The sequence below is a fragment of the Lepidothrix coronata genome, unplaced genomic scaffold, assembly GCF_001604755.1.
Source record: "Lepidothrix coronata isolate B3197 unplaced genomic scaffold, Lepidothrix_coronata-1.0 Scaffold3, whole genome shotgun sequence".
In the NCBI taxonomy this organism is placed as follows: domain Eukaryota; kingdom Metazoa; phylum Chordata; class Aves; order Passeriformes; family Pipridae; genus Lepidothrix; species Lepidothrix coronata.
Genome location: NW_016690183.1, coordinates 10,275,108 through 10,296,522, shown reverse-complemented (window position 1 = coordinate 10,296,522; position 21,415 = coordinate 10,275,108). Strand labels below are relative to the sequence as shown.

Below are 21,415 nucleotides of genomic sequence, written 5' to 3'. Positions count from 1 at the left end.
ATAGCCTTACATAAGTCTGTCAACTCTCCTGCATACCAATAGGTAGATATTGCACATGGATTCTACAAATCAGTCAAAGTGGCACTTTACATATTTATTTTCTCAAGGTTTAGGGGACTTGAAGAAAGGAGTTCATTTTAGCCATTTTTCCTCTATTGTGCTTAAAACATGAGAAGATCTTACTTGTTACAACATCTATATCTGAGTCCCTCTAGAAACCAGATATAGAGGCAAAAACCTGTTAAGAATAAAAATAGAACTGTTGGTATGTTTTTCAAAAATTATTCAGATTTAAATCAGAATTGCAGCAAAGGAGTTATGTACAGACCAGATAGAATTTTATTATTGGGGGAATTTTTTTACTAACATTAATTAGGAAAATTTATTAACAAATCTGTCATATTAGCTATACTGAGATAAGAAGTCTATGCAATTGTAAAGATATAGATTTACAAGTCAAGCACTATCAGACTGTCCAAAAATCATTAAAATACATCTTTATAAAAGCTACAGAGATACCTCTCCTCTATGCAGCTGCTAATAATTTGATTCATGCGATAAACATGCTCTGCAACTTCTGAATATGTTTCATTCTTAGTTAATTGAATTTTAGAACTCTGAGTTAGCTTTTCAGGATTTGAAGCTTTTCCATATTTTTCAGAGAAGAAAGCAAGTTACTCACCTGTAACCTCCCAATTTCTTCACCAAATTTCTTCTGCTGCTTTGCCAGAATAGATTGATGATACTCTGCATTGGCCTGCATAATGCAGTGCTTTGCAGCCAGAACAGGAAACACCTCCTGGAAATAAAAATACTGACCAGGGGAAAGTCCAACCACATTAACCACCACAGACAACATGGGATGCAGGAAGAAAAAGGAAGAAGAAAAGGAAATTAGAATCACCCAATTAATGGTTTAGATAGGTTAAAACATTAGAGGTAAATGTCAGAGACCATGTGACTTTGCATGGATTGAATATTTTTTTTAATCCACTGTTGTAAAATTCTTACTGTCCTTTATTGTAGATGAACTACAATTTAAATTCAAGCCATGAAGTCACAACATTTACTTCAGAGATCAGAAACGCATGCATGTATTAGAAAGGACAGCTGCAAGAAAACACCCAAATAACCCCAAGACAAAGCCAAGACAGTGCTCTTAAGAAATAGAGGTGAGTGGAAAGATAGGTCCTCTGGGCTTTTTGTTTTGATTTCTTTTTAATCAAAAAAAGTAATTACACTTAATACAGCAGCAGGCCTTATCAAGAAAGTAAATCTACAGTTATGAAAGGAAAGAGCAATTAAAGAGGACCAATAACAACTGACATGGAAGGTAATTTAAAAGTCATTTTTAGACTTCTATATAAATGCACTTATCTTTGCAGAAGTATCAACAAAGACATGAAGAAAACATTATGCTGCAGTTCACAGTAGAGACATGGTCTTAGATCAAGGATTTGGCCTTACTGTTTTATTTCTTAAATCAAGGAGCACTGGAAAAACAGAGTGATGTTTTCCCCCAGAGATGAAAAAAAAATAAAATTAAAAAAGTGTAAATTTGGAAGAGAAAGCTGTCTGGGAAGCCTTGCAACTGGAGTTCGACACACCAAATCAACCTCTATGTCACACTCCTAAACATTAACTGTTCTCAGAGCTGGTATTAACCAGCAAACCTTATTATATTCTTTGAAATAATCAATTGAGAGATTATTTTGCAACTGGAACAGGGAGCACATCTACTGCTTAGAAAGGTACACAACAACAAAAGATAAAGCATTGACCTCACTGCCTCTCAGAAATCATCATAAACATAATACCTAAGTGTGAAAATTCTAAGAGTATGAAAAAGAGATCTTTCTACCTCTTCCAAAACCAACAGCATTCAAACAGTCAAGACTAAATGGGATAATTTACAAGTATCAAGACTGATTTGGGGTGGAGAAAGAAGAGGAAGCAGGCAGAAGGACAGAGGACACACACTGACTTCTAGTCACATTTTTCACTAGCACGTAAGTGAACAGCACCACTGTATTCGTGCTGGACTCAACATGAGAGCAAATCTCACACAAAAACATTGAGACTAAAAGCTAATTAAGCCTCAAAAGAAAGTGTTAGTTTGAAAACAGATTTAGTAAGGCATTAAGTTCTAAGAATGCATCCCTAAATACCACCATAAACATTTCAAGTTCACTTTAATGAAATATGTTACAAATAAACACACTTCATGTAATAAGATTTTACTTATTTTAAAAAACACACTACCTTTTACCCCCTAGATTTTTCATTTTTTTTCAAATTACAGTTTCATTTTCCTTAAATGTAGCAATTTGTCAGCTCTTCTTGAGGATATATTTTAAGTGTATTTCATCAAGTATATTGTAAACAATAACAGTTATTCACAGTAACAACAGGTCCCCCATTATTTCCATGAGTTACTAACCTTGGGCAAAGTATCTTTATATTGACACTGTTTGTAAGCATCACCATAGTAGTCTGCAGCTTGATTTGCTAGTTTAGCTATGATACCATCTTTCATTTTATCTGAGGGGAGAAGGAGAAAAAACAAAGAACAAATAAGATTATCATCAGTTTTTACAAATGAACAGGTGCCTAGTTCATCTTCAAACAGCAACAACTGCATTTTAAGGGTATAACTTTACATTATAACTCAAAGATGGGATCCCAGTCTTCTCTCTTGACATCCAGCAGCAGTTTCCAGAATTTCTACTTCAATTATGACACTGAAGGTTCAGTCAGTTGTACCAGAAATCTTCTGGCAGCTGCTGGCATTTATGCAGAATTAAGAGAGATACTTCACCTCAAACCAATGCAAGCTGCCAATAAAAGATACAACAATCCCACTCTGAACTCTGGCAGCTTGTTCCAAGCCCTTCCTTGTGCCAGGACAAGCACCTGTGCAGTCACAGTCAAAGAATTTACCTGAAATCTAGCAAGCAAAACACAGCTTATTTTCAGCAGGATCTGTTCCTAACCCAATTCTATGTAAGAACTCGCAAAAACTGCAACAAGAGGAGAAGGGACCGGTCCTTTCCATTGCAGTCCACATCAGTGTTAGCTTACAGCAAACACAGAAACACCATTCCTAGACATAAAACACCATTACTTCATATCAGAGCTGCACGTGCCTAGCAGCAGTGGTATTCCCTGCCTCACATCCTCACTCTGTTCCTGAAGCCCAAACTGTTAAAATAGGAACATTCTGCAACAATCATTATCTCCTTTTTCATACAGGAGATAGGTCCTCTTATAAAGGAGATGAAGGTAACCTCTGGCCTGTGCTAGCAATTCAACTTTCCAAAAGAAGGCAGGCAATCAGTGCAAACACAGGCCATCCACTCTTAACAGCTGCCCTTACAAACAAGCACCCTCTGACTCAGGTCATTCTTAGGTACTGACAGATTGACAAGCATAAGTGGGGACATATGGAGAGATTAGGAATTCTGCAGAAATTAGTCTGCCAAAATTAAATCAAAGTAGTCTGTTCACACCAGCATATTCACACATGTATTTACAATGTTTCAGGCACAAGCTATGATGTAATATATTTACCTTCTATGAAGTAAGTATGTTCAAGGTATGCCAGAAAGATCTTTTCACTGTGAAGAGGGTTTAGATGACAGACTACGACAAAGGATCTCATGAGATCTACCAACTTACTTCTTTGCTAGAATATTTCTCTCTGGTGCACTAAATATTTAATAAAACCAAAAAATCAAAAATCCGCAAAATATTTACACAAAATCTAAGAAACCTGTCCTTCTAGCTCCACCAAGTGTGCAGTAGTTGCATCTTCCTTCATACAGCTTGTGCATTAAAAAAAAAGAAAAAATACTGGCACACTAACTACATTTCCATTAACAAAGGAAATGTTGGAGGAGATTCATTTGTCCACACAGACAGCTCAAAACATATCTTTCACCATCAGAAAGGAAAAAACTATCCAACTTTTCACTTTAGTTTTTACTCACGCATCTTTAAAATATTGCAGCTACAACGCAAGCCTTGAGACAGAACAGCAAACGTGCAGACTTAAAGACATTTAAAGAAAACATTAAAAAAGGCTCAGAAATAAAAAAAAAAACCTATCTGTAGTTATGTAGGGGAGTTAGATTTGACTAACCAATTTAGCTTTTGCCAAACACATCTTTTTTCTTTCAACCTGTAAATAAATTCAGTTCTATCAGAAATACCATTCCAAGTAAGATAAATAGTCAATGCAGCAAGAAACTAAATTTCAGTTTTGAGATCAAACTTCAAAGGATTTCCACTTGAAAAATAGGTTTTTGAAGGTAATCATGTTGTCAAACACAATTCTTCCCAAAATGTCTTTCCCCCCAGGAAAAAGAACCTCTAAATCTGGCAAAATCTACAGCCTTCATAGTCAGATGATTATTAACCTTTCTGTCCTTCAAACACTGCCAGACTTGTGGTCTTAGGAGTAATCACAAAAATCTTCAGTTCACCAGGCACATCTGGTGTTTGGATTAGACTTGCTTTGTCTTTTTCACATTTTGGAAAAGAAGAAATCAAGAAGGTGACAGAAAAATCTATTTGTCATGCAAAATGAGGGAACCATCTGCTCTGTCCTGAAGGAAAAGTTTCAGACATTTGTTATACAAATTTATTTCAGAGCAGAGACTAAAATACCTCCAGCAACATGATAAAGAACATAGACATAATTTATCATTTTGCTGAAGGACAACAGTTTCTTGTTGAGATTCTCTAAAGCCGGTAAGGCTACAAGAATTTTCAGAGATCTTCCCCATGAAAAAAAGAAACATCCCGGTTAAAATAACTCATGTCTTCCTCCACTGTATTCCAAATGATGTGGGGAGAGAGAGAGCCATTTGTGGGCAATTACATATGACCTCTATGTCCTTAGTTCTACTTTTACATATCTGTACATTCTAGATGCACAACTTCTTCTAAATAGAGAGAGAAAAGCAGCAAGAGATCTTGTATCAAAGATAGTACTGTTTCACAGGAAAATTCTTTGAAGCATAAGTTCTCTAATAGTTGTATTAAAATATCCAGACTCTGAATGAGTATTTCACAATCAACCTTTAACAATTAGGGAAATAATTTTTTGTTCTACTTGCAGAATTTCCCTTTCCAAAATAAACTAGGCATTCTAAAAGTTAGACTTGGTCAAAGAGTTCCCCCATTAAAAGTAGGAGCAAACAAACAGAATTTGTTTCCCTCAAACTCCTAGGAAATTTCCTTTGTTTCCTAGCACAGTCATTCCTTTCTAAATTCTCACGAAATCACTCCCCAGATGAGATGGGGAGTACTTGCAAGACCCCTTATGCATAATTTCTAGTACTCTTACTTCTTTAAGACAATTTCTTTTGTTCTCAAGAGGGGAATGGAAAAAATATAATCCAGCAAAATCCTCTGTAAAGATGAAGACTAATGGTTTTGGACATAAAAAGGCAGATGAGACAAATGCATTGTCAGGTGAACCTTAGAAAAATTCTTAAGAAATATCTGTAATTCATGTTCCATGACCTGCAAGGAGCAAGGGGAGAATCAGTAAAGGCAAAAACAAAAACTTCAGAAAGGCCCTTTACACACTCTTAATAGTGGAAGTTGTAACGTGAACTTAAATAGACAAGCAAAAAATTAAAATATACCTCTTGTTGCTTTCAAAAAAAAGACTTCTTGGGCTTGAGCCAACATAATAAGACTGAGAGTCCCAACTGTGTCTGGAGAGATGTCCACTGTAGGTTCTCGATTCAAGGCTGACAAAACTGTGTCTTTAATGTGTTGAAAAGCACCACTTGCAAACTAAGTAAAATAAAATAATACATTACCATTCATTTTTTTCAGATTTTCTCTCTTACAAATATAATACATATAAAAATACAAAAAATACAAAAAAAAAGTCTTTGGTATATGGTCTCCCATTTATTTTTTAGCCACTAAAAACAGTTCCTGGTGACCTCTTGTTCTTGGAGCCACTTACAGTGAGACATCTATCATGACAGGGTATAAATAAAGGCATATTGATTACACCTAACGGCATAAAAACATGGAAATTCTAATGCATTCCATAAAGAAGAGATTATTACTGTATAACTTGTTAAAACAAGAACTTATACTAGCTAAAATTATTAAATCTTAAGCTGAAGGTTATTAGTTAACCAACATGCTTGAGGGAAGGAGTATGGGGAACCATACAGAATTATATGCTCCCAATCTGGTAAAAAAATATGAGACAAGACCAGGTACATAACCAATCCATCTTTGCAATTAAGAGCAGGAAAATACATACAGATATATATATATTTTTGTGCATGTGTATATATAGTTTTAAAATTGAGAGATACTTATTTGATGTTCTAAGATTACTAGTTGTGAATTCACAAGCAGAAGCAGGGAGCCTGTCTACCTGATAGTGCTTAGCTGCAGCTTTTAGTCCTTCATCGTTATCCAGATTCTGTTCTGCTGCAATCTGGCTTGCCAATGCTCCACAGTTGAACAAAACACAGGTCTTCTCATATCCCAAACTTGCCAGAGCTGCAATCAAGACAGACAGTTACCCCAACTGTTAAAAAAATAATTTCAGTTCTCCAGCATCCTACAGCTGAGGCCAACACTACTATTATCTGTAAAGGTATCAACAGTTTCAAGCAAAAACAAACTAACAAAACCCCAATCATACTGAACTTTTAAAGTCAAAGTCATCTTCATTCTGAAGGCTTTACATAGGCTAATTTAGTACTTCCACAAAATGTTTCCATGTGAGGAACTACAGAAAGTGGCCTAAAGCATGAAAGCAGTAGCATGAAAATCTACACAAAATAATTTTCGAGTCTTTATAAGTAGATTGCAGCTTTTTGGTTCTTGAAGCATTACTGAGAGATAATCTGAAATATGAACTTCCACACATTAATCACTTTATAATAGCTGTCCAATTACAAAAACTTTTACATGGTCTGTCTTCCTAGCTATTGAAATATAGGGAATTTTTCATTCTCAAACCTATTGTTTTAGACTGAAAATTCTGAGAAATATCTTCACTATGCATGTACTGAAACACTTAAGGATTTACTTAATTGAAACTTGAGCTCACTAGACAGCAGTGTAGCCTGTCCAGATGCAACTCCTGCAGTACTTCATAGCCCCAGAGGATGGAGCCCACACTTCTAGAACTAGAAATACCTGAACAGGAGCCATTTTGAATATATTAATTGCTTTAAAAAGCTTATTTGCCATATGCAAGTGCTGGAAAAACCAAACACTGCAGTTATTAGTCTCCTACTGGTGTTATAAAGTGTAGACATTACTCTTGGAGAATACAGAAGAGACAACTACTGAATTTTCAGTTTCACAGACCCAGGTACAGTTATCCTTAAAACATGAACGCACTTAAGATGCACATTTGTTTCATTTCACTAACATCCAGCCTCTTTATACAGGTACAAATTCATTTAACACATCTCTGAAGTTTCTCTGTTAGAGCTCCCTGACCTGCACTCAACTCTCAGACAAGCAGGCATAAATCTGACATGTCATTTTTCCCATTTTGTTTCCCTGAGTGGAGTTGCACAGTCACTGTATCTCATGAAGATAACAGTCACTTATCTAGCTATGTCTCTTCTGAAGTTTATTTTCCAGAATTTTTCTAAAAATAAGATCTTGTAAACTTAAACAACATTGAAAAGACTAAAAAAAACACAAAAAAGGAAAGAAAATATGGCTTTAAAGTTTCTGAAGTGCAAAATTACCTTAAATGCAGAATTACTTCATACTCTGGACTGCACCTCAAGTGTGATTTACTACAGTGAGAACAGCTCTTTACCAGTACAGATATTCCACAGACTCATCTGTTTATAGCACTACCTATTAACTTCATCAACATATTTCAGATTACATGCCATGCTGTGAACTCAGTCACTTCCCAAGCAGTCACAGTATCAGCTGCCAGTGTCAGGTAGTGTCAGCTACCACTGTGATACAGACTTGGGATTCAGGGGAAGATGGGAAGCAAAGAGTTCACCACCACAGCAAGAGCCAGAACTCTCAAGTCACATCCCTGCATCTTGTTCCCATGGAAGTCACAGGAGTTTTACACTGAATTTCTACCTGAAGACAGGCCCACCTCCTCTTAGAAGTCAAGAGGAATTTTGCTCCCTCAGTAACTGAAAACTTTGCTTTACACTGGGAAACCTCACTGCTAATTCTGATCTGAAATAGAGATATATACACGGCGTAGTTAATCCGGATAATAGCATCTGGATAAACTGTGATACATCACTGTAAAGATATATAGTAAAAGACTTCTTTTGTTAATGTCTTTCCACTAAGATCTGCTTTAAAGTTTCAAAATAAAATTTATTCCACTGCCTGTTACCTGAGGATTACTCACAGCTCAGTCAAGAATTTCTTTGGTATTTCACATGGACTGCTACATAAATCTCTGGTCATCTGCCTCACAGATTATTTAGACTAGCATATAATTAACCTTCAGACAAGCAAGCTTTCTCAAGATGCTGTGACATCATATTTATTCAAATTCTCAGGGTATCCTGAGAATCATCACCATTATGATTACTGATTTTTTTCCTCACAATTATTATAAATCTCTGGTGATTCACAAACTATGTTTAAGTCATAACTAAATATTCTGAACTTTACTATGAAACAGGTTCCATCCTCATTAAATGTTAGCCCCAAAGAAGTCAGGATGAACCAAATTTTGAGAAAAAACCCACATCATCTTCATGAAGGTCTCCAAAGGGCTTCTTAGAATAGTTAGAAAAGAAAGCCAAGACTTGTGTATGCATACAAACGTGGTGTATTGATACTCATACAGTTCACATAAGCACAACTTCAGCAGGTGAATGCAGAACATAGAAAACTGCAAAAACTTTCAGTGGTTGTTAACAGAGAACTATAGAAAGGATGCAAGAACTTTAAAAATAAAAACAGAGTAAGCACTCTAGCATTTTTTTCAGGCTTTGTCTAGAGCTTCAAAATTGCACTGCTCATCTTGTAATGTTAGTCAGGATGAACACTTAGGTATAAATAGAAATACTAAAGAATGATGACCCATGACTGAACAGCTCCTCATTTAATTCAAAATTATTCATTCTTACTTCTCTATTGGCAAGTGTCCCAAATCCATTTAATGATCCTGAATTTGCAGTGCAGAATTGCCCCTATATGACTAAAACAAATCAAACCCCTTAAGTTTGCAGGAAACAAATACAATTTTTTTTTCTTTCCAAGTTTTCAAATCTGTATAAAAATATTTTTAAAAGAAGTGATAGAAGAATAATTTCAGAACATGGGCAAATCATTCTATTCTCTTGAACAAAATATAGTATCAAGGCTCAGTTACTGAAGCCAGCTACCAACACTCCCCTTCTGGAGGGGACTCACTCTCTCACAATCACATTTCATAATGATCTTACTAATTTAGACCAGTAAAAGCTGGATTACCAAAAACTTACTACTGAATCTTAATGTTAACACGAACAATTTTGATTAATATCAATTGGGGTTGTTCCCAGAAAAAGTCTGAGAAGGAGACAGTACAACTACTACCAGACTGCAGATCTCTTTGTGCCTCTGGGAATCTAATATTAAATCTCAATTTTATAATTATTCTTTGCATGGTGCCTATTTGTTCATTACCAATGTTGAAGTGATTAATTCATTACTAATATAGTTGAATTCATTGAAAAGTTATGTTGAAAATACTAGAAAGACTATTACCAATTCAACTATATAAAAATATTCTCAAAAGTTTAGTATCATTAATACTTGAGTTTTCGATATATTCACATACCCAATTTGGCAGATCCTCCAAAAAGTGATCCTTTATCAAAAGCATCTTTCCAGGTAAATGTTACACAGACCTGAAAGTTGAGAAAAAGAAAGATCTTTACCTCTAAAATCAAATACAAAATCTTCTTAAAATATCCCAAATTTACGTACTTAGCCCTTACATTCGAATTGCATAAAACTTTTCATTCACTTGTGGCATTACAAACACTATGAAAGTTTTAGAAAATCAAGAGTTATTAAAAAAAAAAAAAATATTCTTTTTTCCTTCCTGCTAGTTTGCTCAAAACATTTCAAGTAGACAAGACAGAAATTCTCAGAATTATCTGTTTACATTCTGAGCAACAGATAAATTTGTTTCCAAACCAAGACATTCCTTTCCCAATAAGTCTGATGGTCTGGTATAGTCACAGTTTTAAGGAAACTACCCAACCAGGAATTTTCCACTGTTCCAAATTACTAGCCTATTTAGATCTGTTTTGTAATACCAAAATCCACTCATTGTTACGAGTGAATTCAATAGCAGCATTATCAGGAAATGCCCTCGGGAAAGAGAATAAAACAGTGTGTATTATTTATACTTCCAGCATATATTCCACAGACAATGCAAATGCTTAATAGAATCTGCTTTCAAGTTCCACAGTTTGATTCCTTATTCAGCTGATCAACAGGTGGGCAACTGGTATCAAACCAGAAAAGACAGCAAAAATCCTCAGTTTAAAGTGCTTGGGGAGAATTACTTCAGAAGCTACAGGGTACTGTTTGATAATGTATTTTCCTCTAGCAGTAATGCTAATAAAGGAAGTTCTGGTCCCAAGCTGTTCATTGCTGTTTTTACTGACTACTTCTTCCCTTGAATGGAACAGTTTACAGATATGGCAGATCTTGCTCTCTAAGTTCTCCAGTTTTCCTTATCCCAGGGTTTGCAGATCATCATATCAAAACATTTGCACACTGAAAGTCAAAGTGCTGTTCTTGGCTACAAGTGAATGCAGCTACACACAAAACTCATGTAGAAGTTAGAACAGTATTAAAATTATTCCCTTACTTATAACCTGTAAGACAGAAAGAAATTTTTCCTTTCAATCCCAGTATTACCATTTAAATATGATTTAATGCAGAAAGAAATATAAATTCTGTCATATTTCTAAACACACCCAAAGAAAACCCACACCTTTTTCCACCAAAACACAGGAGCCTACAGATCTATTCGTTTCCTTCTGAGGAAGGCTTCAATAGGCAAAAGTTCAGCTAAATTTCTCTGTAGGTTCGGGATTCTAAAAAAATGTGGCAGAAAAAAAACCCCTAAACCCTAATGAACACCATACCTATATAAAACTATGTCATTTGTAGTTACAGAGGCAGGAATACAGTGCTAAGCTCTTACATGGCTTATTCTGTTGGGTGTTGTGAATGAAACATCTGTGCTTCAAAAACCAAAGATCATATTCCATCCCATAGAAATTATGTTTTAAAAAGCCTTTAGAACATAGTATGAAATAGACTTCTGGAAAAACAGGAATCAGCACAGCACAACTCTTTCTGACCTAGACCACAGTGATCACTAGCCAAAACCAAAATGTTTCTGAACCTGTACAAAGGCAGTTATGGCCACTAGAGGGGAAGTTTCAGTATAGACTACATGCAAGCACCAGCTAGAAAATAACCAGAGATTAAGAAAATAAGGCTCAAAGAGATTAAATGCCTTGTCTGAGAGAAGTACCCTGTAGAAGATTAGGTACAGGCTTGGAAGTCATACATTGTGGGTGCCGTGATTCAGTTTACGGGTTTGGTAAGTCTTCTTACCTGATTTTCAGAGAATGGAAACTTTGGTTCAATTGAACACAGTTGATCATAGTATCTATAAAAAAAAAAAAAAAAAGAAGAAATAGCTATTAGATAAATCAAAGTAATAGTTTTGTTTCTTAAGCTGGCACGTAAGGTAAGGAAAAGAGCACAAAAATCCTACACACAACTTGTGAAGCTCATTTGTAACTATGGCAGATTTACAGGCCAGACAGAATTTCTGCCTAAAGGGATTTTTTCAGTAAAGGAACAAGTTCAACAGGAGGTAGTCTTTCACAGATAACGTGGAAACCCTGTCTTACTTCAATGTAAAAGAGTATCACAGACAAAGCTGCAACAAAACTGACCCATTCCACTACCTGATGGAGGGTGGATTAGAAGAGAGTATCATGCACAGGAGTCCCTATATTCACACAGGGAGACAAAGAGTACATTAAACCATGCTGCAAAAGTAAATTGCATACAGCACTTAACATAACATTAACATGCTACACTGTACTCTCTTGATCTGAGCATTATAACCCACTCCCCTGCAAATTCAGGCTCAACCATTTCAACTTCAATGCCTTTGAAATAGATGCCGTTTGTCTTGCACAGCACCAACTAGAGAGCCTAATCCTTGATAAAATTCTTTAGTTGTAAACTTAGTTTTCATGAGAGTATATTCTAGCACTCACAGTGAATCAAAACTAAAAGTTCCTCTGTGCCAATATTTTGCCTAGTCACAGTGGAAGATGTTTATGAAAGAATGTCAGAACGATAATACAGCAAGTATAGCATAGTCCTTCCCACAATCTATCCAGGCAACAGTAAGCAATTCAAAGTTTTCCAGAGTGGTACCCTACACCTGCACCAGTTGTTTAACATGACAGGCTGGATGCAGAATTCAAAACCTTTCAACTGCCAACTGCTAAGAACACATAATACATGAAGTCTGCTTCCTATACTCTTCCTGTAGCATATGCCACATGGGCGAACACTCAACATTATATTGGTCAATTTTTTTTTAAAGAATTTATATTCCCAATATACAAAACGCCTTCCAGTGATGACTTTCACAGTCTGTAAAACAGGATTAACATTGTTCCCGTTTCCTTACGTTATTAAATATTGATCACTACCGATATAGGCACGAAGCACATGCACAAGACCTATGTTGTGCAGTCAATAAATGTTTAAAATTTCAAGAAGCATCTTCAAAACTCATATACAGCAATAAAAATAGGTTTAGTATATTCTTCAGTTAATTACATCTGCTACTGTATATAATACTACCAGTTTCTGAGTTCAACAGTTCAACAGAGCCACTGCAATTTAAGACACAATATCCATATCAATAAGCCATATCAAAAACTACAATAATCTGCAGGACCCAAAAGGACTCCACTAATAACCTTGTAGGGTTACAAGAAAAAAAAAGAAAAAAAAAGGAAAAGGAAAAAAAAGTCTGCAGATATTTACTGTGACAGCAGTTTAAACAAGATTAAACAATTTATCAAGTATACATGAAAGGTATAGTTAAAAATAATAACAACCACTGAAGATCACTGCAATTACTATATTTAAACACACTTTCTTCATTGCCTTCATCTGATCTCAACACAGTTGTTTTCACATCGTATCCCAGAGAAAAGGAGACTTTGCATGCTGTTCATCCTGCCTCAATTTAATTTGTTAACCAAAAGCCACCACTAAAGCCAAGCTGTCTTCCCACATTCCACGATTACAGTGTCCTCATCTGCCATGAGGACACAGTCAAGAAGCAAAGCTTGTCAAATGTCCTTGGGAAGCCGGGTGTGCCCAAGCCTGAGCCGCCTGCAAACAGACTATTCTTTGTATGTCAACACAACTACAGAGAAAATAAGCTAAAGAGGTGTATGCTCCTCCTAAACACGCACATTGCTGCATTTAGCATCAATAAATACCAACAACATAGGGCTTTTCATTTGGTTTGTTTTAAACAAGCTCAGAATTTACGTTTCTATTTTCTTTACTATTTTAAGAATGCGATGTCATTTCTTTTTATTAGAGAACTTAAAATTCTACTCAAGATTTAAGAGCTTTTTAAAGCTCTGAAGACAAAAACAGAAGACAAACATGAAGTTTTCTAGTTTTATAAATGTAAGCAGTATAAATATAACGGTATAAACACATAAAATGGTAAATGAAAATGTTAACCCCAGGACAATGTAAAACTAGCAGTACAAAGAAAATAACTACAGAAGAAAAGACCACATTTGATGCACAACTCAGTTACATATAGAAAGATGACGGTAAACACAAAGGTGTAATTTAAAACTAAATTTACAGTAATCTAACTATCAAAACACAAAGAACACAAGGCACAACACAGCTGAGTGTTGTTTGGCTGTGCCAGTGATGAACTAGAGCTACAGCAGGGGGGGCAACACAGATCTAATGCTCAAAGTACAACAGTCTCTCATCAAGACAGGCATTACACACTTCTAAATGCTAGTAAAAAACAGACATCAAATGAGTTGGAAGGTTTAAAATCAGAATTCAATTAAAATATATGTATTGCATTAAGAAATTCAAATTCTGTTCCTCCTCCAAAGAAACATAAAGAAAAATCCCCTTCAAAAGACTGTGAGAACAGAAGATTTATCTTTGCTCTTCGAGATAAGAACCAGAGTCCCAAACTCCCAGCGGGAAATCACAACTGCAACTTTTAGCTCTCAGAGAATTCGAACAATCAAAATAAAACCATGCACTACCCTTTCCACCCCCTCTTTCTTTTTTTTTAAAAAAGAACTGCAGGAGTTGTTAGCAAAATTAAACCAATTAAAGTTGTACCACCACCCCATGTTTCCAGAAAAAGGAAATTAAGTCCAGGCTAGCTTTAATATTAGAGGAAGCAAGGAACCCCTCGAAGCTATAATTATACTCAGAAGAAAAAAAAATAAAAAAGAAAAATACCACTAAATCAAATCTGCTATGACAGAATTTAAGGAGAAACATCTGTACCAAGCACACCTACGTCACCTTCAGAGTGCTCAGATTCTCACAAAACAAAGAAAGCTTGGAAGCAGGCTGAGGTCTTTCCCAGCTACACTATGCCCCTTTTCACTGGGTATCTCAAACACTTCTCCAAGACAAGCTTTGCATTCAGGAGTTGAACAACAGCACACCACTCACTTTTAAAGTTTTACTGGACAGTGCTTGTCTAGGAAATGTGGCTGCACTGAGTTAATTTCTTCCATAAAAGAAAAAAAAATCTGTAGTGACTACTCATCAAAACAAGGCTTCTAAAAATTACAAAACCAAGGGCAAATCCTAGATTAGTTAGCAGAAGATTAAGCCCTCATTTCTTAACAGCTACATAGTCTACAATGCTCTACTAGGTATTAGGGTCTATAAAAAGCCTCCAAGAAGTAAATGTATGCAAAGTAACATGTAAATCCATGTTTTAATTAGCTCTTCCAACCTTACTTCCTTAACAAACCAGTTTTAAACTTCAACTTCAATGAAAATCTTGCTAAAGTTGTTACTTAAACATAAGACTGAGTACCACTCTTAAATAGCACCAGGAAAATATGAGAAATTGGAGAGGTAAAGAAATTTTCAGAGGAAACACGGGGCACTCAAGCATTTGTGTTCTTTGTATCATAAGCTCAGATAGATACTTCAAACTTCTGAATGTGCAGACAGTTAGACTTCTTAAAGCAACTGTGCCTTGCACAATAATTAACAGAATATATGTCAGAATAGTCTTAACAGAGTAAGAGCAAACTTATTTTCCAGAATATAAATATATGAATATAAATGGTCAGACGGGAACAAGCCACCCATAACTTGTTAAGAAATAAGGGAAAACATATATCCAATTGATTTATTTTCTCTAACTTATAGTTAGTTCAGACCTTCTCACTTCCACTACAAAATAAACAAATATTCTCAAGCAATACAATTTAAAATGCAGATGTTTTAAGAGAGGAGCTTCTGCATGGAAGGGATATCAATTCATGTTTACACTGGTGCAGAGCCACATTCAAAAGCTCCTGACTACTGCAACAGCATCTGGACCACCTAAATTCATCTGCTGGTCACTGATCACCAGCAGAGAACAGATCACTGCATATGGAACTGACTCAAAACTGGTAATTATGAAATTGCAAGTGGTTTCCTTTCATTATTCAGAGAGAAAACCTGAGGTGAAGTTGCATAGTATGGATAAATTCACTTAATAATTTGCTGGCACTAAAAGAGGGAGGTCCTGCTCAGCCCCTTGGCTTTCAGCAACGCTACTTCTCTTTATTTTGCACCAGCTCTGATGTTCATCCGACCTTCCACTGAACTCATTCAAGACGCTCAGAATGCCATGCACACACTTTGCCTTCCAGAAAAAGCATAAGGACCAGAACTGAAAAGAGGTCTGCCTTCTTTTGGTCATGTAGAACAACTGCTAAATAGGATGAAATTATAAGTGTGGCTGGGCCAAACAGGGATTTCAGACAGAAACTAATGGCAAACCTGACTGGCACCTTCAGAAAAAGCAGCTCATTTCCAGCATTCAAGGAAAGATAATAATATGCTTTTCAATTTGGCTGGCAAAGTCCCTCTTTCAGTTCATAGATGCTCACAATTTCCCCAGCCTTCAACAGGCATAAACACAAGTAGCTTCAAAAGCATACACAGCAACAAGACAGGAACAGAACAGGAAACTACAAAGATACTGTAAAACATGATCAGTGCAGTCATAGCTTTTATAGTCCAAACACCCAGTGAAGGGCTGATAAGCTCAAAAAAAATCAGTAACTTATTTCACAATACTTGCCTTCTTTTTAACAAGGCACTTGTTTCTTCTCCATTTCTCTTCAGTTTTTAAATTTTATAAATAAGAGATTCTAGCAAACATCAAGTGTATTTTTACTTGTTCATAATATTACAGAAATGTGTCTACAAGTATCACTTCTCCCTATAATAGAAAATTTCTCTATCTTTTTTCCTTTAAAATAAAAAACCAAGTTGCTGCCACTATGTAAAAATGCATTTTTGATAGTGCAAATGTTTGATCCCAGCTTTGTAAATAGAAATGTGTACTTAGTATTAATCTAGTGAATGAATCATAGTGACCTCAGTGAGCAGATGAGCTGCAAATACATTGGCTCAAAATATTTCTAACACAGAGAAACAGAACAACGGGGTTACCACAGTAAGGCACAGAACTGATAGGACTGGAAGGGAACCTCTGGAGATCATCTAGTCCAACCCCCCCTAGAGCATGTCACAAAGAAGGTGTCCAGATGGGCTCTGAATGGCTCCAGAGAGGGAGATTCCACCACCTCCCTGGACAGCCTGTTCCAGTGCTCTGCCACCCTCAATAGAAAGAAGTTCTTACACTTTAGTTTTTGGCCATTGCTCCTCATCCTGTCGCTGGGCACCACCAAAAAGAGTCTGGTACCCTCCTCTTGACACCCACCTTTGAGTTACTTATATGAATTAATGAGATCCCTTCTCAGTCTTCTCTTCTCTAGACTAAACAGGCCCTCCTGGAGTCTCTCCTCATAAGAGAGATGTTCCAGATCTCTAATCATCTTTGGATGGATAAAAACAATTACTGGACCCTCTCCAGTAGTTCCTTGTCTTTCCTGTCAATACTGCAATCCATAAATGTTCTGCAGATAGGAAAGAGCGACTGCTTTTCCAGATGATGGAGCAGTTTGTCCTAACACAGGCTTTATGCAGATTACCAGGCAGAAGGCAGAGATGACTCTTTTGCTCATGATAACTACAGCACCACAGAGGCCCCACTAAACTTTCTGACAGCGTTAAGTAGAAAAAAGAGGATGTGACTTTACAAATAACTTTAGAAGCAAATAAATCAAGAAGCGGCTAAACATAGCAACAAAGTAACAAAAACATCAACACAGTAACAAAAACCAAAAACAAACCCACACTCAAAACTGAAAGGGAAGTGAAAAGGAAGCTGTAACAGCAAAAGGTAAAAGTTTTCCTCTCTCGGAAAAGCAAAATGGTCTGTTGTGGGTACAAACAAAGAGCGCAAATTTATGTCCAATATTAGGAAGAAAGTCTTTACTGTGAGGGTGATTAGACACTAGAACAGGTTGCCCAGTGAGGTTGTGGATGCCCGATCCCTCACAGCATTCAAGACCAGGTTGGATAAGGCCTTGAGCCATCTGGTCTAATGGAAGGTGTCCCTATTCATGGCAGGGGGGGTTGGGACGAGATGATCTTTAAGCTTCTTTCCAATCCCTTAGCATTTTATGATTTTACGATTTCTAGATCCAAGAGCTCCTAGCACGACACAAACACTGGGAAGGGGACGCTAATGGGGACAAGGCCTCCCCCCCCCCGCCCGCGCTGCCATCATGTGACATCCCACGACACCCGAGCGGCGCGGCGAGGGCGGGGGACCCCGGGATGCTGCAGGACACCTGAGCGCCAGGGCGCCTGCATCCCACAGGCCGCCGGAGCCGGCCCAGCAGCCCCGGCCGCTTCTCCCGGCAGGAAGGGCCGCCCACACCTGGGCCCGCCCGCACCTGGCTCCGGCTCCGCCACGCCCAAGGCCCGCAGCTGCCGCCGGGGCCCCACAGGGACCCAGGGCTGGGGGAGATGGAGAAAGAGGGATGGCGAGGGCCCCACCTGAGGAGGGTCTCCAACGCGCTCTCGTGCTTGTCGAGCGGGCGGCCGAGCGCGCTCTTGCGGAGCCGGCTGAGCTCCTCGGCGGCGCGGCAGTGCTCGGCCTGTGCCTCGGCGCCCGGGTAGCTCTGCTGGATGAACTTGCACAGCGGCTTGGCCAGGTCCACCTCCGAGGCCTTCTTGAGCTGCACCGAGATGAAGTTCGTCATGTCCGTCGCCGCCCGGCGGGCAGAGCCGCCGCCGCCGCCCCGGCCCCTCTCACCGCAGCGCAGGGTCCCTGCCCCGCCGCCGCCGCTTCCGGGAGCGCCGCGCACGCGCACTGAGCCCCGCCCCCCGCCCCGCTCCGCCGGCACCGCCTCCGGCGGGGAGGGAGCGGCTGTGGGAGAGGCTCGGGAGGGACGGAATGGCTGCGGGAGAGGCTCCCGGGGGGAGTCACTTGCGCTGCTCTGCGCACGGCACGGGGTAGGGGGATAGCCGAGGAAGGGCTGGCTCGGCCGGTCATCAAAACTTTACGCTGTCTGTACATTTTAACAGACAAAGGCATCAGCGTTCGTTAGTTCTAAGTTACATAACTTTTCTCTTAATTAGTACTCCAACCCCTATTTCGTAATTATATCTCTCTCTTCTCGTGCTAATTAATCCGCAGGCGCAGTTCTTCCCTCCGTTTGAATCTGGGGTCCCTTTTGAGTAGGCGGTCAATGAGTCGGTGGTTGCGATCCCACTGCTGGAATTACCTTTCCCTCACTTACCGCTCAGTTCTGTTGACTTCACTCCTGCTATTTATTCCCAGACAGCCCATTCATCTTGGGATTGTCTTCCCTTATCCTTAAAAGATTAGCCAAGTGTACAAACACAAAATCACGGAATTTTTAGGGTGGGAAGGGACTTCCGGAGATCATCTAATCCAACCGTCCTGCCAAGGCAGGGTCACCTAAAGCAGGTCACACAGGAATGTGTCCAGGTGGGTTTGGAAAGTCTCCAGAGAGAGAGACTCCAAGACCTCCCTGGGCAGCCTGTTCCAGTGCTCTGTCACCCTCAATTGAAAGAAGTTATTCCTCATATTGAGGTGGAACTTCTTGTGTTCTAGTTTTTGGCCCTTGCTCCTTATGCTGTCGCTGGGCACCACCAAAAAGAGTTTGGCACCATATGAAGCTCACAATGCAATTACTTAATCATAGCTGTTCAGCTACAGCTACTGATTAACAACTTAAAAGAAGGCACAAAGTTTCACTCAAACCTCTATCCAAACCTTGAGGGACTCAAATCTTGAGAGGCTTGGTATCATTACCCCTCTAAGGCTACAAGACGAGGAGCTTGGTATCACCGGGCCCACTGCCCTAGGGGAAGCAGGAACCACGCTCCACAGATGAACCCTCCTATCTGTCCAAACCGCCAGGAGCCTCAGGAAGGCAGCGAGCTTGAGTGCTGCATGGTGGGAGTTGTGACTGTGGAGCTCAGCTGTGGAAAGGGAAAACCTCACAAGCTGTGACACCCTGGTGAAAGCAGTGGCTACTAGAAAGGAGTGGAGCTGTCAGGCATTTAGAGTGTCCCATTCTCAAGCCCTGCCCTAAGGATCAGTGTCTTAAATAAAGCGAAACGCGGCTTCTCCATAGCAAGCATGGAAATGTGTCTATTGGCAGTATATGGTGCAGATTCATGTGTTGTGTCATCATGGATCAGCCACATTATCCTTGCTTTCTGCTGACTCAGCACAGCGTGGCTCAGACAGGCAAAACAGGCACTCTGCCCGCCAGGCTGGCTGGTCTGGGGACCAAAAAGGGATATTCAACCCATGTGCTCATCTCTCCCTTTCCTCTGCCACTTGTTCCAGACAGCTAAGGCTCTAAGCCTGCTATTTTCTTCTTGCATAAGCTACCAGGTGATGACACCACAAAAAGGAATGGTAAAACTGCTTTTAAAACTACATATTTGTTCTCATGTTGTAGCAGACAACGGGTTTTGCTGTAAAGCAGGTGATCCATCTGTACTGAAAGTGTGCTTTACTAAGTAGAACTATCTTTGTCATCTCATGAATGTCTAAAGTAATGTGGCATAAGAGGAAAAGGGTAGAGCCTGGGAAATCAGTCTTAACCACTCCTGTCACCACTGGGAGGGGCAGCTTGTCCAGGATTAAACGTCCTTGTACGCAATCCAGAGATGCTGTGGCAATGGCAGCCGGGCCTTCCCAGGCACAGCCATAGGGAAGGAGACAATGGAGTTGTCCTCATTCTGCTGCATCCGGTCACTTTCAGTGGGGCCCAAGTGTGTACCCTTCAGAGTCCTGCCATATTGCTTCTGTTAAAAACCTTTGCTATCATTACAAAAAGTGAATATATGTGTTATCCGTTCCTTGGGACTCTCCTGGCTCCTGCGCTGAGTAAACACCCAGTTGTGCTTTTTATAGTTCAATCAGAACTAATTAGTATTTGACTCAATTTTACATTTAAAAAAAAAATGTATCCTACAATGAACACAAAAAGTAAGCTGTCCTGCCATACTCATATCTGAGTGCATGAGTTCCTCCTGGGTGTATATTTTCCTCTGAGATTTTCTTGCCCACTTACACTTGCAAGTATTTGGTGTCTTAGCTTGAGTTAGCCTTGCACTGGGTGCACTTTCCTGTCCTAGAGAACACCTCCACCCTCACAAGCTTGGATTCTGATCAATTTTAATATACAGTCTTAAGTGTGGGCAGTTGCCTCCGTTTGTTTCCAATATCAAGACCTTCTGGAGTATAGTAAGCCTACAAGATACATGGCTGCCTATATAGGGAAGATGGAAGCCATCAATACCTTCCAGCATAACACTCATAAACATGGAAAGGGTGTGAATAGGGAAGGGCAAAAACTGCAGCTATGAGATCATAGTTCTACTTTAGAGCCATAGTGACCTTTAGATGGCTGTTGCTCAACAAATGCAATGACTGATACTCTGCATTCCTAAACATTCACCACCACAACACAGAAATTTCACTTTGTCTTAGAACAAGTTACTAGAACTTCAAATGTACAGGTGACTTGCTTCTTTCCTACATATTTCTTGTTAAATCAGTACTCCTCTGAAGGCTTTATTCTGATTATTACAATTATAATGTTATAAGCAGTAATGACTTGTTTCCTTGTTACCTCTGACTAGTTAAGTACTATTTCCCAATTTAGATATGAGGAAGCCACAC

General features: G+C 38.8%; 1 protein-coding gene across 2 annotated transcripts in view; it reads right to left on the bottom strand.

Annotated features, from left to right (window-relative positions):
- PDCD6IP (programmed cell death 6 interacting protein) overlaps positions 1-18,552 on the bottom strand; it is a 35,409-nt gene extending 16,857 nt beyond the window's left edge. The window contains exons 1-7 of one of the 2 annotated variants that reach the window (XM_017822519.1): positions 18,244-18,552; positions 11,620-11,674; positions 9,818-9,887; positions 6,413-6,540; positions 5,655-5,808; positions 2,441-2,541; positions 683-814 (exon numbers count right to left, since the gene is read on the bottom strand). In XM_017822519.1, coding sequence (XP_017678008.1) covers positions 683-814; positions 2,441-2,541; positions 5,655-5,808; positions 6,413-6,540; positions 9,818-9,887; positions 11,620-11,674; positions 18,244-18,449 — 846 coding nt within the window. In that variant the 5' untranslated portion in view covers positions 18,450-18,552. The remainder of the gene's footprint in view (positions 1-682; positions 815-2,440; positions 2,542-5,654; positions 5,809-6,412; positions 6,541-9,817; positions 9,888-11,619; positions 11,675-18,243) is intronic. The other variant, XM_017822530.1, reaches the window with a different exon arrangement.
- Positions 18,553-21,415: the final 2,863 nt, after the last annotated feature.